The 15,074-nt window shown below is 43.2% G+C and overlaps 1 protein-coding gene across 1 annotated transcript in view; it reads right to left on the bottom strand.

Moving 5' to 3' along the window:
* The window catches only part of LOC117345753 (lysosomal protective protein-like), a 47,523-nt gene that overhangs the window by 14,074 nt on the left and 18,375 nt on the right, over nucleotides 1-15,074 (bottom strand). Inside the window, exons 8-11 of the mRNA XM_033914856.1 lie at nucleotides 13,801-13,885; nucleotides 5,281-5,372; nucleotides 4,242-4,320; nucleotides 1,023-1,171 (exon numbers count right to left, since the gene is read on the bottom strand). Of these exons, the coding sequence (XP_033770747.1) occupies nucleotides 1,023-1,171; nucleotides 4,242-4,320; nucleotides 5,281-5,372; nucleotides 13,801-13,885 (405 nt within the window). The remainder of the gene's footprint in view (nucleotides 1-1,022; nucleotides 1,172-4,241; nucleotides 4,321-5,280; nucleotides 5,373-13,800; nucleotides 13,886-15,074) is intronic.

Here is a 15,074-nt window from a genome sequence, read left to right as displayed (position 1 = left end):
TGATGAAAAAAATACTAAAAAGAAAAATAAAAGAAAGAAGAATTCTTCCGATAGCAAATCCACGCGAGCGGGAAGGCGAAAAAGAGCTTTTCAACGGCCGTTGAAAAGAACGCGGCTTCTTAGCTCCGCGGAAACTAAGAAACTGGGGACCGCGCGCCTCCGTCGGGTGGGAAGGCACTCGCGCGTGCGTGGTGCGGCCTACTAGAACTTTCCAAGTTCTTAGAGTGCAATCACTCTAAAATTGTCCGTACCGGGGCTCCGTCGGTGCCGTCACCCATCAGTCAAGAATATGCTGCCTGCTTGTCCTAGGATAACACTGCCGTTAAACTCATTCATAATGGTAAAAAACACGATCATGTCACTCCTTTTCTGACTAAATCTCACTGGCTTCCAATTAACCACTGTATTACTTTTAAAATTTTACTCTTAGTATTCAAAACCCTTTCCACAAACGAACCCCAATTTATTAATAATTTACTCATCCCTTATGGTACGTCACGTTCTCTCCGGTCCACTAATCAAAAACTCATGGTAGTCCCCTCTCTGAAAATTATTGGAACTCGACGACATGACAGGTTTTCAGTGATGGCTCCGCAACTTTGGAACACTTTACCTCAGCATGTAAGAGAGGAAAATAGTTTGAGTCGTTTTAAAAGTAACTTAAAGAGTTTTCTTTTTAAAGATGCTTTTAATCTTTAAATTATGCTTAAATTCTACATTAGTTTCTTTCAGGTTTCTATTTTACCCTCCCTAATGTTCTTTCCTTTTATGGTTCTCTGCTGTACTTTAAAATATTGAAATGTAGTTCTGTCCCTCTTTGCCTTATGTTTAAATATATGCCTTTTTAAAAAAAAATTAATTATTAATGTTGTATCACGCTTAGTAAAACTAAATAAGCAATTCATCAAATTAAAATAAAACTTGAAGAGGTGACGGATGAGGGTGGGATAACCTGGTTAACAATTATGCAACTTTTGGGTGTCTTTCCCTAGGAAAAAATGAAATCTGGACACGGCCTTTACCTGCAGACCACCCACTCTGGGACCTCAGGAGGTATATTCAAGGCTTTCCTCACATAAGGGTTATTCAAGAAGATCCTCGAGGCTGTGCTGTTAATACAAGGTGGATCCAGATGCACTTTCTTCTGGGTTTTTACCAATTGCAACAGATTCTGTGGGCGATGAAGAGTAGAGTAATGTCATATACCCACCATGCAAACGAACTTTGAATAAACACACAAAACGTGTAGCTAACACACAGATAATGGTAAACAAAAGGGGATAGGATTTGATATACAGTGGTACCTCGGTTTGCGAGTAACCCGATTTGCGAGTGTTTTGCAAGACGAGCAAAACACTCAGCAAACTTTTGACTCGCAAACCAAGCACTGCCCCGATCAACGAGCACTTACAGGGGATTCCTCTTCCATCTACCGGCCAGTCTTCTACATCGGGTCCTTCCGCAGGTTGGAGGACCACTGTCTGGGCCTGCGCGGCTGGGTGCTGTCCCGCCTGCGCGTTGCGTGTGACGTGCACAGCGTCAATCATCGGCGTTGTGTGTGTCGTGCGCGGCGTGCAGGTGGGGCAGCGGCGTTGTGTGTGTCGTGCGCGGCGTGTGGGTGGGGCGGCGCTCGTCTGCGTGGGCTCGGGTGAGGGCTCTCCAGCATGCGAGTGGCATCCGACGTGGAGGGCTGGCCGGCGGATGGAGGAGGTATCTCTCTGAAGGTACTGCGAGATTCTCCGGCGGCTGGCATCCCCCCCCCCGAAGCGGCACTGTGGGATTCTCCAGCGGCTGGCATCCCCCCTTCCGAAGCGGCACTGTGGAGTTCTCCGGCGGCTGGCACCCCCCCCCCCCGAAGCAGCACTGTGGGGTTCTCTGGCGGCTGGCATCCCCCCCTGAAGTGGCACTGTGGGGTTCTTCTTCAGATGACCCACGGAGGAGGCAGACGGAGGAGATGGCGCTGCAGCACCCGACAGGTATAGACCCCGGGTTCTAGAACGAATCGTTGCTGTTGCCACTATTTTCTATGGGGAACTTTGTTTTGATAAACGAGCATTTTGGATTACGAGCATGCTCCTGGAACGGATTATGCTTGTAATCCAAAGTATCACTGTACTGCCTTTCTATGGTTACAATCAAAGAAGTTTACATATTATATAGATGTTTTGTACCTGGGGCAACGGAGGGTAAAGTGACTTGCTCACAGTCACAGGCAGCTGCAGTGGCAATCTAATCTGACTTCCCCCATTCTCAGACTATTAGGTTACTCCTCCATTCTCCAGTCTCTTTATTGCCCAATGTGACCAACATTTCACACAACCCAGGAGTTGCGTACACAGATACACAGACGGGGGGGGGGGGGAGGGGGGAGGGGAGGGGGAAACCCCCATAGCTTGGGTATTAATAACAACAAAAAAGGTATGATGAAAAACTTATGTAAAAAAATTAAACACAGATGCAAGCATAAACAAACAAGTAGAGTACTATAACGTAGTTGAATAAGTTTTTAAGCAAATTACGTTTAATACCTTTTAAAAAATTGATATGTTGATTTCATATTTCAACACTTTTATCCCTCTTGCAGCAAGGGTTGGGCAAAACGAGGTCACACTGAGCAATAAAGAAACTTGTGTAGATCACGCAGATAGAACTTTTTTTTTCCCAATTCTTTATTCATTTTTATAACTTACAATAAGTGTAACAGTAATTATAGCATATTAATCTCCAATACAACACTTAATATTCTATTAAAATCCATATCAGAATTTATCCACTCTCCCCCTAATCAATTACATTCTTTAAATTCAGGAAAAACTACCATAAACCCCCTTCATATATATCTTATTTAATATGCCAACTACAAAAAAAAAAGAACTTTTTTTACATGCCTTTTGCTTGTGGATCTCGGCCTCTCCTGTGCTTACAAATATGAATAAAATTTGCTAAAGCACTTCCGTTTCAATAAACCAAAATTTTTTGAGAAATCTATAATTCAAGATATCATGAAACAACTGTTCAATTCTTAAACAGTGTCTTTAGAATTTCCCAAAACCATTAGCCAATAGTCCTCAGCAACACCACTCAATTGCTTTTGTAGTCCATGGCTTCATGTGTCCACCCCTCACTGGACTTCTCATGTATTTAATATTTATACTTTCAATTTTTAATTAATGCTTTATACTTTAAATCAGTATTAATCAGTACTTAGCTTAGTGGTCGCAATAACGGGATATCAGGCCAACATGTTTCGCCTAAAAAGGCTTTATCAAGGTGATCATCCCTTCCTGCTTAAACTTTAGACCACAGCTGTATAAAGTGTTCGAGGCTTGTGCAGTTAAGGCTGAGCTTACAGGAATGGGGCAGGGGCAGGGCCAGTGACAAAACTCATAGGGACAGGGGGAATTGAGTTCCTGCAGGGAGGAGGATAAATTTGTCCCCGTGTCATTCTCTAATCAGAACAAAATGGAGGCAGTTTAGAATAGAATTAATGAGATCCGTGAGGTAATGTAAGCATGGGTGTAGCCTGCCCTCCAATTTGGGGACACCCAGATTACTCCTCCACCCTGTGCCAAATATACCTTTGCTTGTGAGGATGCCAAGGCCCCGCCAGCCAAATAAATAAGTGTTGCTGTTCCCTGAAGGCAGAAGTCGGCATGACTTCATCTGCCGACACTATGACTTCTTGTGCATGCACCCCCTCCCCCCAGCAAAGGTAAAAGAATGCTGAAGTTCTGCAGGAGACCAACCCCCCTTGCTATGCCATGCCACTAAATGTAAGTGCTATAATCTTGCTTATATATATGTTTTATCCTCTATCTTTCCACTACAGCAGATCTTTTATCCTCTATCTTTCCACAGCAGATAAGGGCCAAATGGCCCATCCAGTCTGCTCATCTCCTCCTCTCCCTAAAGATCCCATGTGTCTGTCCCACATTTTCTTGAATTCAGACACAGTCTGTGTGTCTCCACCACCTCTGCCAAGAGGCATCTCCCTCCTAGGCTTTACGCAGAGTGCAGTAACTTTGTTGAGTACTGGGCAGAGAATCAGGGAAATAGTCATAATAATCTTGGACACAGCCTTAGACTTCAGAGGAACAGAGAAAAGCCTATGCATCTGAATCTAATTTGAACTAGCACTGAAAAGGAGCGAGCTAAATTCAAATCTTAGACTTGGGAGTGGGAAAAAGTTACTGTTTGTGTTTTACAGATTAGTGCATGCAGTAGCCAGCATCGATATGTACCTTCCCCCACTGGATATGGGCTGGGAGCTTGGGAAAAGGTATTCCAAAGTGATGTACAACAGTCCGGTCTTCTTCATACCTAGAAAAGTAAACAATAATTTACAATTAAAGACTGACTACAGTATCGAACTTTGAAAGGAGCTAAGCGATGGAATTTCAGGGGCCACAAAGAGTCGGATATTAAGGCTCTGAAGTTCCTTCTATGTTTCTGTTTCACAAGACAAAACATTCCCGTACAGCACCTGCACAAGGGCTGTACACACAGAGGAATTACACACCATACTCTACGACCAGTAGACTACAGTCTCAAGTATAACATTCTGCTACTAGTCTACTGGCGTCTCTCTCTCAGGAATTAAGCACTGAGCCCAGACTTCAGTAAAAAAGAGAAGCATAAAGTCACATCACCACTTCTTATTTCGGCTAGGAGATAATTATTATTCTTATTATAGTGATAGTGTCTGAAGATCTAAAAGGCGAAGAAACAGTGTGACAGAGTTCAAAAAAGCATGGGATGAACACAGAGGATCTCTAATCAGAAAATAAAGGGTATACAATGCAGGAACTAAAGCCAGTACTGGGCAGACTTGCCAGTTGAGGATGGGCTGGGGAGGGTTTCGATGGCTGGGATGGTTAAGATGGGCTGGAGTGAGCTTTGATGGAGACTCCAGTAGATGGAACCTAAGCACACTACTGGGCAGGGCTCTGGGTTTTTGGCCCAGAAATATCTAAGAAAAAGGGCCATTTAAACTAAATTAATTTATGGAGCACGTATGGTTGGGCAGACTGGATGGATGACTCGGGCCTTTACCTGCTGTTACAATGCTCAGTTCTTAAGAACCATTATTTGCCTTTATGTTTAAATTGGCTGTATGGTCCAAATAGAAAGATGTGCCCTTGCTGGCTTGAAGGCCAAGGCCAGCAGTGCCAGGGTCATGCTGACATCATGATAAACCTTCTCATGGGCTAAGATGACATCAGATTTACTGCTTAGTAAAAATATAACTCAGCATTTGCATTGTACTAGTTAGAAACCTACCGGATCTCTCCAGGTGCTCCTCCTGCGCATGGAGCATACAAATTGTAGATATTTAATCCTGAATCATAAACAATTTTCATTACTTCAAGGACCTGGGGGAGAAAAAAAAAAAAAGTTAGAATGGAATTCTCTCTTTAAAAAAGTGCTAAATCTTCTCCACCCCTTTGTAATCTTCCAAGAAAAGTCACACAGCAAACCAGGAGGACTTGCAAACACACGCAGCATACAGTCTGCTCTATGAAAACTGGGCATAGAAAGCACTAAAAATGGCTCAACTTAAGGTCTTTGTTTTTAGCAGCTGCTCCTTGGATAGCAACTTGCTCAGTGTCAGTGTCTACCTATGACCAGCCTTTCCCACCTCCTGCCCCCAACTTCCCACCAATGGAAATGGACCAAGAGCGTAGTCACAGGGTGATGCTGGCCTGCCCAGTTTGGGCTCAGGTCTGCCCATCCGGCAACGCTTCCTACACACTGCTGGCAGCTAACCTGGAAGCGTGTAGGAACTTCTGCCGTCAACCTGAAGAAAACCAGAAATTCTGTACAGACTGGGGGGAGGGAGAGGTGAGAAAGGAAGAAAACAGGTTTCATAGGTTGGGGGGTGGGGTTAGGAAGGGAGGCCCACCCAAAGCTAACTGTCTGGCTACATTACTGAAATGTCGTGTGGTTTAGTTACATTCTGAGCTTGTAGACTTAACATCCAGGAATTTACCGTAACTAAACCACATGGCATTCTGCATTTTTTTCTCAGCAGTTATTCTGTGGAATTCACTGCCACCTTCTGCTTATGAGAATCAACCTGACAAATTCAAGGCTACCCTCCAAACTAATTTAGCCTTGTATTCCCAGATCAGCATCAACCATGGTGTGATCTGACAACACACACAGCAATTAGTTACTATTTACTGTGTAGTCTTTTTTTCCTCTTAATTTAGTTATGCATTTTTTAATAATTAGCTCCTATTAAAATGAAGGAGATTTCGTATAAGAAAAAAGCCCCTTGGAATTCCCAGTACCATCGTCAACTTAAGCAGATGTGTAGAAAGCTAGACAGGAAGTGGAAAAAAAATGATGCAGAACTAGACAAGATAAATTAGAGAAGGAAGATAAAGGAATATAATCGTGAGATCATTAAAGCTAGGAAAATATATTATGACAACAAAATCAATACAGCAAAAGATCAAAATAAGGCTTTATTTCTATTGTGGAAATCTACTACAACAACATCAGAGCAGACCGATAAATGTATTAAACCTTCTGTAGAAGAATTAGCTATTTTTTTAATGTCAAAATTTTAAAAATAAGGTCATCATTTTTTAACTTTATCTACCTTGTAATGAAAAGTCCTCTAACGAGATTCCAGCTGATAGATATTGGCACAACTTCAGTACAATAACAGAATGCCGACGTCTGAAGCTTTGTGCTAAATGTGGTTACAAAAAATGTTTACTTGATCCTGTTCCTTCATACATTTTTTGTAACATTCCTATATATGTTACTGCCTGATTTACAATGTGGGTTAATTATATTCTTACCAATGTTTTTTTTTTTTTTTTTGCATCAGATATGGGACGAATTATACTTAACCCATTGTTTAAAAATTCTGAATTAGATCCAACTTTAGCTTCCCATTATCGTCTTGTTGCAAACATACCGCTGTTAACAAAGATTTTGGAATCTATTGTTTCAAGGCAACTTTTGGAATATTTGGATGAATTTTCCATACTTCTTCCATTCCAACATGGATTTCGTCCAAACCATAGTACCGAAACTCTTCTTATCTCATTGGTTGCAAACGTTCAACACTTCCTGGTCCATGGCCGTTGTGCTAGAATTGGTTCAGCGGCTTCTTGAAACTACGATCAAGTACGCGCTGAGGGTAAATTCTCTCCATCTTGGTCGCCTGTTTGAAGAATGTGCCTCAGGGATCCCCACTATCTCCCATATTATTTTTTATATATATATACATACACATACATACAGTAGTACCTTGGATTACGAGCATAATCCGTTCCAGGAGCATGCTCGTAATCCAAAATGCTCGTTTATCAAAACAAAGTTCCCCTAGACAATAGTGGCAACAGCAACGATTGGTTCCAGAACCCGGGGTCTGTACCTGTCGGGGCCGGGTGCTGCAGCGCTGTCTCCTCCGTCTGCCTCCTCCATCATCGGAAGAAGAACCCAACAGTGCCACTTCGAGGGGGGGGGGGGGGGGCATGCCAGCCGCCGGAGAACCACACAGTGCCGGCAGATCTAGCAGTTAAGAAGTGAGGATGCTGAAGAAAGAGCACCCACTGTGAACTTCTGAGATGATTTGAAGAGGACTGAATGTACAATGTACTGGAGCTGGCTGTTCTAAATTGATAGATTCATAAGAACATAAGAAATGCCTTCTCCGGATCAGACCTAGGTCCATCTAGTCCGGCGATCCGCACACGCGGAGGCCCATTTAGGTACTCCTTTATGGAGACCCGGTTTTCCCGTAACCCTCAATATGATTAGCAAGAAGGTATGCATCCAACTTGCGTTTGAAACCCAGAACAGTAGTCTCCATCACAACCTCTTCCGGGAGAGCATTCCAAGTGCCCACCACTCGTTGTACGAAACAGAACTTTCCGACGTTGGTCCTGAACCTGCTGCCGCTCAGTTTCAGGCTATGACCTCTTGTCCGTGTCACATCTGAAAATGTTAGTAATGAGGGTTCCTGATCTATTTTGTCAAATCCTTTTAATATTTTAAAAGTCTCTATCATATCACCTCGCAGTCTTCTCTTCTTGAGGGTGAACAGTCCCAGTTTCTTGAGGCGTTCCTCGTAGCTCAAATTCTCCGTACCTTTGACTAGTTTCGTGGCTCGCCTCTGCACCCTCTCCAGCAGAGTTATATCCTTCTTAAGGTATGGAGACCAGTGTTGGACACAGTATTCTAAGTGTGGTCTAACCATCTAATATAATAAAACGGTAAGCCGCGCACGCGCACTTTCTAAGCGTGGGTCCGTTTTCTGTGAGCTGTAGCTAGGAAGTGCGCATGCGCGGCTCACCCCCTGCCCTCTCCGTCGTCTCCCGGCTCCAGCGACGTCACAGTTTCAAAGAGGAACCACCAGCCGTTAAAGTTCCTGGCGCTGACTCCCGACGGTGGAGGAGAGGCAAGGTAGATTTCCGCCGCCCCCCCCTCTTCCCTTACCGCGGCCCCGACCGGCGATTTAAGCAGCGTGTCAGACGCTGCTTCGGGCCCTTCTACTACCCTGATTTGCTCCGGACGTGCCAGAGTAAATCAGGACAGTAGAAGGACCCGAAGCAGCGTGTAAAGACTGGTGGAAACGTTGCTTGAATCGTCATGTGTACTCGGACCCGCGGGAAGGGAAGGGAAGGGGGGGCCGCCGGCAAAGGACTCGGGCCCGCGTTTTTAGTCACGACTATGGGAAGGGAAAGGGGGTAGAGGAAACAATAATGCTGCTGCACAGGAAACTGGTGTGGGGGGAGGGAAATTGAGGGGGAGGGAATGCTGCTTTGGACACAAAGACAAAGGGAGGAAGGGAGACAGAAAGACAAGAAAAAAGACACAGGGGCAGGTGCACAGGGAACTGGTGTAGGGGGAGGGAAATGGAGGGGAAGGGAATGCTGCTTTGGACACACAGACAGTGGGAGGAAGGGAGACAGAAAGAGAAGAAGAAAGGCACAGGTGCAGGGAGATATAACAAAGGGGGCCAGGGACAGAGACAGACAGAAAGAAAGACAGTGGGAGTCGCGTCAGGAGGGGTGCGGGATGCCGCAGAGGGAGCTTTTCAAATGGGTGCAACTGGGCGGCTGTCGGGAACCTCTGATCAGGGGCAGAGCAAGGTAACTGTATCATAGGGATAAGAAGGAGGAGGGGGGGAGAAAAAGGAAGGTACGCCTACTGATGGACAGGGGGAGAAGGAAAGAGGTGCTGATGGACAGGGGGTGGGTGAAGAAAAAGGAACGGAGGCCTAATGTTGGACAGGGGGAGAAGGAAGGTGCTGCTGGACAGGGGGCAGCTAAAACAAAGGGAGAAGGGCTGCTGCTGCATAAGGAGAGCTGTGAAGGGGTGGTGGTGGACACAGGGGAGGTAAAAGGAAGGGAGAATGGACAGGGGGAGCAGGCAAGGGGTGGTGATGGACAGCCAAGGAAAAAGAAAGACAGAAAGCGGCTAAGGAGAGAGAGAGAGAACAAGAAATAAAGAGAGACACACACACATATATTCTAGCACCCGTTAATGTAACGGGCTATAAGACTAGTAGCTCTATAAAGTGGCATTATAACTTCTTCCGATCTACTCGTGATCCCCTTCTTAATCATACCCAACATCCTGTTTGCTTTTTTCGCCGCCACCGCACATTGAGCCGAAGGTTTAAGGGTTCTATCAATCACTACCCCCAGATCCTTTTCATGTTCGCATTTGGTTAAAGTCACCCCCCACATCCTATATTCATGTTCTTTGTTTTTCTTTCCCAAATGCATCACCTTGCATTTGTCTAAGTTAAAATTCATCTGCCACTTTTTCGCCCACGTCTCCAGCTGGTTGAGATCCTTCTGCAGATTCTCGCAATATCTTAGAGTGCCAACCGCCCAACATAATTTTGTATCATCTGCAAACTTGATTATATTGCATGTTGTTTCCTCTTCCATACATTACTTTCTCTAACGGTGTGAGGTGGAGTTTTGGACTTGTTTCAGTTTAAATGTGCCAATATTATATTTAAGAGTTTATGTGGGATTTTTTTCCCCCATTATTTTCACTTTCTTTCAACTCTCATCGACCCCTTTCTACTAGGGATATACATAAATTCAAAATATTCCCTTCTATTAGAGGGATTCAAACTTTAGGTAGGTTCTCACATTCTATGGCTTTTACTAGGGTGAAAATCTGGAATGTTCTCCCTTCAGATATTGGAAGTCTTTTTTCGTTGACATGCTTTAGAAAAACTCTGAAAACATATCTGCTTAAGAAATTCTTAGCCGATAATTGAAAGATGATGTATCTGTCTAAGAAATTTTTAGTTGATAACTGAACGTTGGCATTAATTGAATTTTTCCTGCTTTATTACTGTTTTTTTAATGTTTCCTTGAGTTAATTTTTGTTAACTGGTTCGAGTCCCTCAGGGGAATGACCCGGTATAAAAGACTAAGGATTGGATTAGATTGGTATCCCCTTCCATTCACTATTAACACCAGAATTCCTTTTGACTTAAGATTTTGAAAAGATTTGTAAACACGCTTTGCTGCTGGCATTATTTTTTTTTTTTTAAGAATATATTTTATTGCATTTTATGAAAAAGTACAAATACTCAAATATGCAAGGTGTACAACTGAAGAAAATGAGTACCAAAACACAGCCCAACTTCACCTGACACCAGAGCGTCCCCCCCCCCACTCCCCAGCCTCAACCTAAACATAAGAAAAACACAAAGTCCATTCCAGTGCAGTCCCTACATAAAATCTCATACATCCAATAAATGGCTACGAGCTCTAGGCGTTTAAGTGTCCCAAAATGGTGTCCAGCAAAGACAAAATAAACGGCCCTGAGCAGAATCCAAGGAAGAAAAACACAGTCTCTCCATAGAGGCTTGGTGAATCATCAATGTTCGCCACCGAGAAAGCGTCGGGGACGCAGCAGAGATCCAGCAGAGCAAAATCGCCTTCTTCCCCCAACAACACTGCTCTAGACAGAAAGCTGCGAAACCCCTTCGGTGCAGACAAGGGAATATGATCCAACATAAACAACATCACCGGATCCAGTGCAAATTTGTAATTCCACATGGTTTGAATATGAGCACAAAGCTGCTGCCAAAAGGTAGAGATCCGAGTGCAAGACCAGAACTGATGGCCCAGAATAGATGGAGAGTGAAAACATTTGCGGCATTGGTCGGACAGACACATTTTTGCCCGAAATTGGTAAGAGGTAGACCTGTAGAGCCGGTGCAAAAATTTGTAATTCATTTCAAACAGTATCACACTATGGGACACCCGAGCTGTCCGAAAGGTCCCCCTACGGATCGTGGAAGCAGTCACCTCGCAGGAAAGATCCTGAGTCCATTTGAGAGCAATAGAATCATAAGATGGCTCGCCCAAATGTTCCTGAAGGTGACGATGATGAAATCTCAACGGAATCTGTACCTGCTGCTGGCATTATTAAAAAAAAAAAACACACACAAAAAAAACCACCACCACACAACCCTGAAAAAATCCCTAACATTTCAGGTTTCTCTATGCCTTAGCCACTGAAGGTCATTACCAGCTTTGATTGTGCAGTGCAGACCTTCTCAGCCTGCCAGATCAACAGCTCCATCTCTAGCAATATTCAAATCTAAGCTAAAAGCCCACTTTTTTGAAACTGCTTTCAACCAACTCCCACTCACTGCTGTCACGATACCTAGACCCACTGTATCATTTCCTCTACCATAATCTCCCCAAGCCTGAAATGTCCTGTCTAAATTAGATTGCAAGCTCTCCTGAGCAGGGACTTGTCTTTTGTATGTTAAAATGTACAGCGCTAATTAAAGACAATACCAACTTGAGAAGGAAAGTTGAAATGCTTGAGAACAATTAACTTTCCTAAATTAGAAATGGTAAATCCAAGAGAAATGCTTAAGAGATATTTGATGGAAATTCTAGAAGTATCAGAAGAAATGTTACCACCATTCTCACGTGTCTATTATTTGCCTACGAAAGTTTCTGTAAATCAACAAAAAGAACTGGGCCAACAAACTTTAAATGTTTCAGAATTATTGGAGACATCTGATAAAGACTTGGCATCACCAGCAACTTTGATTCTGACTGTGGCGCTTCCGTTAGATAAAACATGGTTATTAAGACTTTACTTTAAAACTAGACAAAAAATTTTTCTTGGTTGTAAAGTACAGATGTTTCCTGATCTTACAAGGGAGACACAGAAGCGTCGCCGCAAATTTCTTCTTTTGAAACCTGGGGTTACTTCTCTTGGGGCTACCTTTTATTTGAGACACCCATGTAAATGTATAGTGTGTTACCGTTCTGTTAAATATGTATTCTTTGAACCATCTCAATTGACAACTTTTGTAGCTACGTCTCGTCTGGATGGAGGATTATCTTGAACCCTAATATAATTAAGAAACCTCATTTTTCAGTGCTTCTGCTTTTAGCATCTTGCAAAAATAATTTCTGTAATTTTAATTTTTCGCTAAATTTAAAAACTTGGATCCAGTAGGAGGACTTGAGCATAAATAGTTAAATAATGTTTCTTTATTGGATGTTAAATTACCTTATGATTATTTGTTATTATGACTATTGCTTTCTGTACAAGTGGTTAGCTTGATTTAAATTGAAAATTAATAAAGAAATAAAATATAAAAAAAAAAATGTACAGCGCTGCATACACCTTTCAGCACTATAGTTGATGATTTACTTGGATCCTTTTTGAATGTTACTGTAGTGGACCAGAATTGTGCTGCATTGCTTTCCTTCTCCCAAGCAAAGTCTTGGCACATGATCTGTTCACCTTAAGGGCCCCATCACTAAAACCGCATGCATCTGTGAACTTTAGCGCCAACCTTTGCAGCCTGTAGTAACATAGTAGATGACAGCAGATAAAGACCCGACTAGTCCATCTAGTCTGCCCAACCTGATTCAATCTAAAAATCTGTTGGTTTTTTTTCTTCTTCTTAGCTATTTCTGAGCAAGAATCCAAAGCTCTGCCCGGTACTGTTCTTAGGTTCCAACTACTAAAGTCTCCGTCAAAGCTCACTCCAGCCCATCCTCCACCAAACGGCCATATACAGACACAGACGGTGCAAGTCTGCCCAGTACTGGCTTTAGTTCTTCAATATTTACTATTATTTTCTGATTCTAGATCCTGTGTTCATCCCACACTGCAGAGCAAACACACTCCTCCAGTGTCTTCTGCTGGGCAGTGTACGTTAACTCATCCTGGTTGTCCATGGAGGAAGCAAGGTTGCTTACCTGAACTCTCACCTCTCCCTACCTTCCCTCTCAAATAGAGCTGTTTAATAGCTGTTGAATGCACCGAGGTGGGGGTAACTAGCACATTCGCAGAAAGAAAAAGATCTGGGAAGCCTGGGCTGGTATAGTGCCGTTGAATAACACCTTAGCCCTCTGAGGATCGTGAACAGTTTATGTAAAGTGGTTTATGAAGACTAGATATTGAATCTGTTGAATTAACACCAGCATTTGGCTGACTTTATCCTGGTGTACACAGGAAGCCCCCATTATACATTTATTCTTCTGGCAGGACTATATATTATGATCCAATGAACTGACCCACAACTCTGTTCCTAATCCAGGAACACATCAGGAAGCTTTTGAGGGGAAGAAGAGGGAAGAGGAACCCCAAAGCAATCAGTCAGATCTTCAGGTTGCTCTAAAGAATCTTTATGGGATACTATCCTGGAGGCAGATGGTATACAGACAAGAGCAGAGCAGCATAGAGGTTTTCTAGCACTCTTCTAGACTGCACAGGCCTGAAAAGGAACGTAGGACAAGCCTGCAATCATTTTGTGTAAATCATACTCACGTTCTGTGTGCAGTTTGCATCGGGATTATCATAGAAGTTGCACTGTCCTTTGGGACAACATAAGGTTTGTAGGTCTAACCAGAGCCTGGAAAAAGAGGAGGCAGAAAATCTAATGGCAAAGTACAGATCAAGAGAATACAACATCACACTGTGAGCACAGACAATGGCAATTTATACCGTCAATTTTAGATCTTGGCTCAGAGGTACTCGGAAGTCAATGCCATCTGCTATCCCAATGATATGACAACTTAGTTAGTCAAGCTTGTAGTGAGAAGAACATGACACCCTTCTGGGGCACCTGAAAGCCATGCATGTAGATTTTCATATCACTCTAAAGCAGTGTCCCACAAACGTTTCGCCACTGGAAGGCACCCGGAAGTGCGCATACATCATGTCAATGTCTGCGCATGCACGGAGGCTCTCCGGCCAGACCCTGAATCTGTCCTTTTGCTGGTGGGGGAGAGGAGAGTCATCGGCACGTCGTGTAAGCAGTCAGCTGGCGCCTCTCCTCCTTGCTGGCATCTCGTGTGCCGTGGCACACAGTCTGCAATACACTGCTCTAAAGCATTTGCATGCTTTGCTTCAGATAAAGGCACAAAAAAATGGCCAAGAAAAAAAGATGACTCAAGTGTACAAATGAACTGACTCCAATATAGAATTCTGTCTACAGAGAGTGGTCAAATCATATATACTCTGCTCAGAGATATGAAACTCGAAAAAAGGAAGGCTAAAAAGCCACCTTTGTGAAAAGAGTTCACCTTCCAGTCATTGCGATATTTATAACAGATCACTCTCTGAGACTAGATGGAAACTTTATATCTGATAGTCCAATAGTTTCAAAAACAAAAATACTAAGTTTCAAAAAGATGATGCTTTTGAAATTATTCAATTGATTCAAATGTTCATAGTGTGCATGGATACACTGTCAAAACTAGATGAATGTAATAAAAGCACTTAACTTGTAAACTGATTCAAGGGATCCCAACGCGGCCCCGTTTCGGTGTCTGCTTCGGGAGACCCGACAGTGTGTTTCAAAAGTGCTTCATTAGATGATTCTTCATACGACTGATAAATGTCGGTGCTAACTATGCTGTCTCAATCACTACTAAGCTGACTCTAAAGCTTTTTAGCCTTCCTTTTTTCGAGTTTCATATCTCTGAGCGGAGTATATATGATTTGACCACTCTCTGTAGACAGAATTCTATATTGGAGTCAGTTTATTTCTACACTTGAGCTATTTTTCTGGCTTCCTATTTCATTGTGATCCCTGGTTT

This window comes from Geotrypetes seraphini, chromosome 11 (genome assembly GCF_902459505.1).
Source record: "Geotrypetes seraphini chromosome 11, aGeoSer1.1, whole genome shotgun sequence".
NCBI lineage: Eukaryota > Metazoa > Chordata > Amphibia > Gymnophiona > Dermophiidae > Geotrypetes > Geotrypetes seraphini.
Note: the sequence above shows the minus strand (reverse complement) of the source record. Positions and strands in the feature narration are given on the sequence as shown.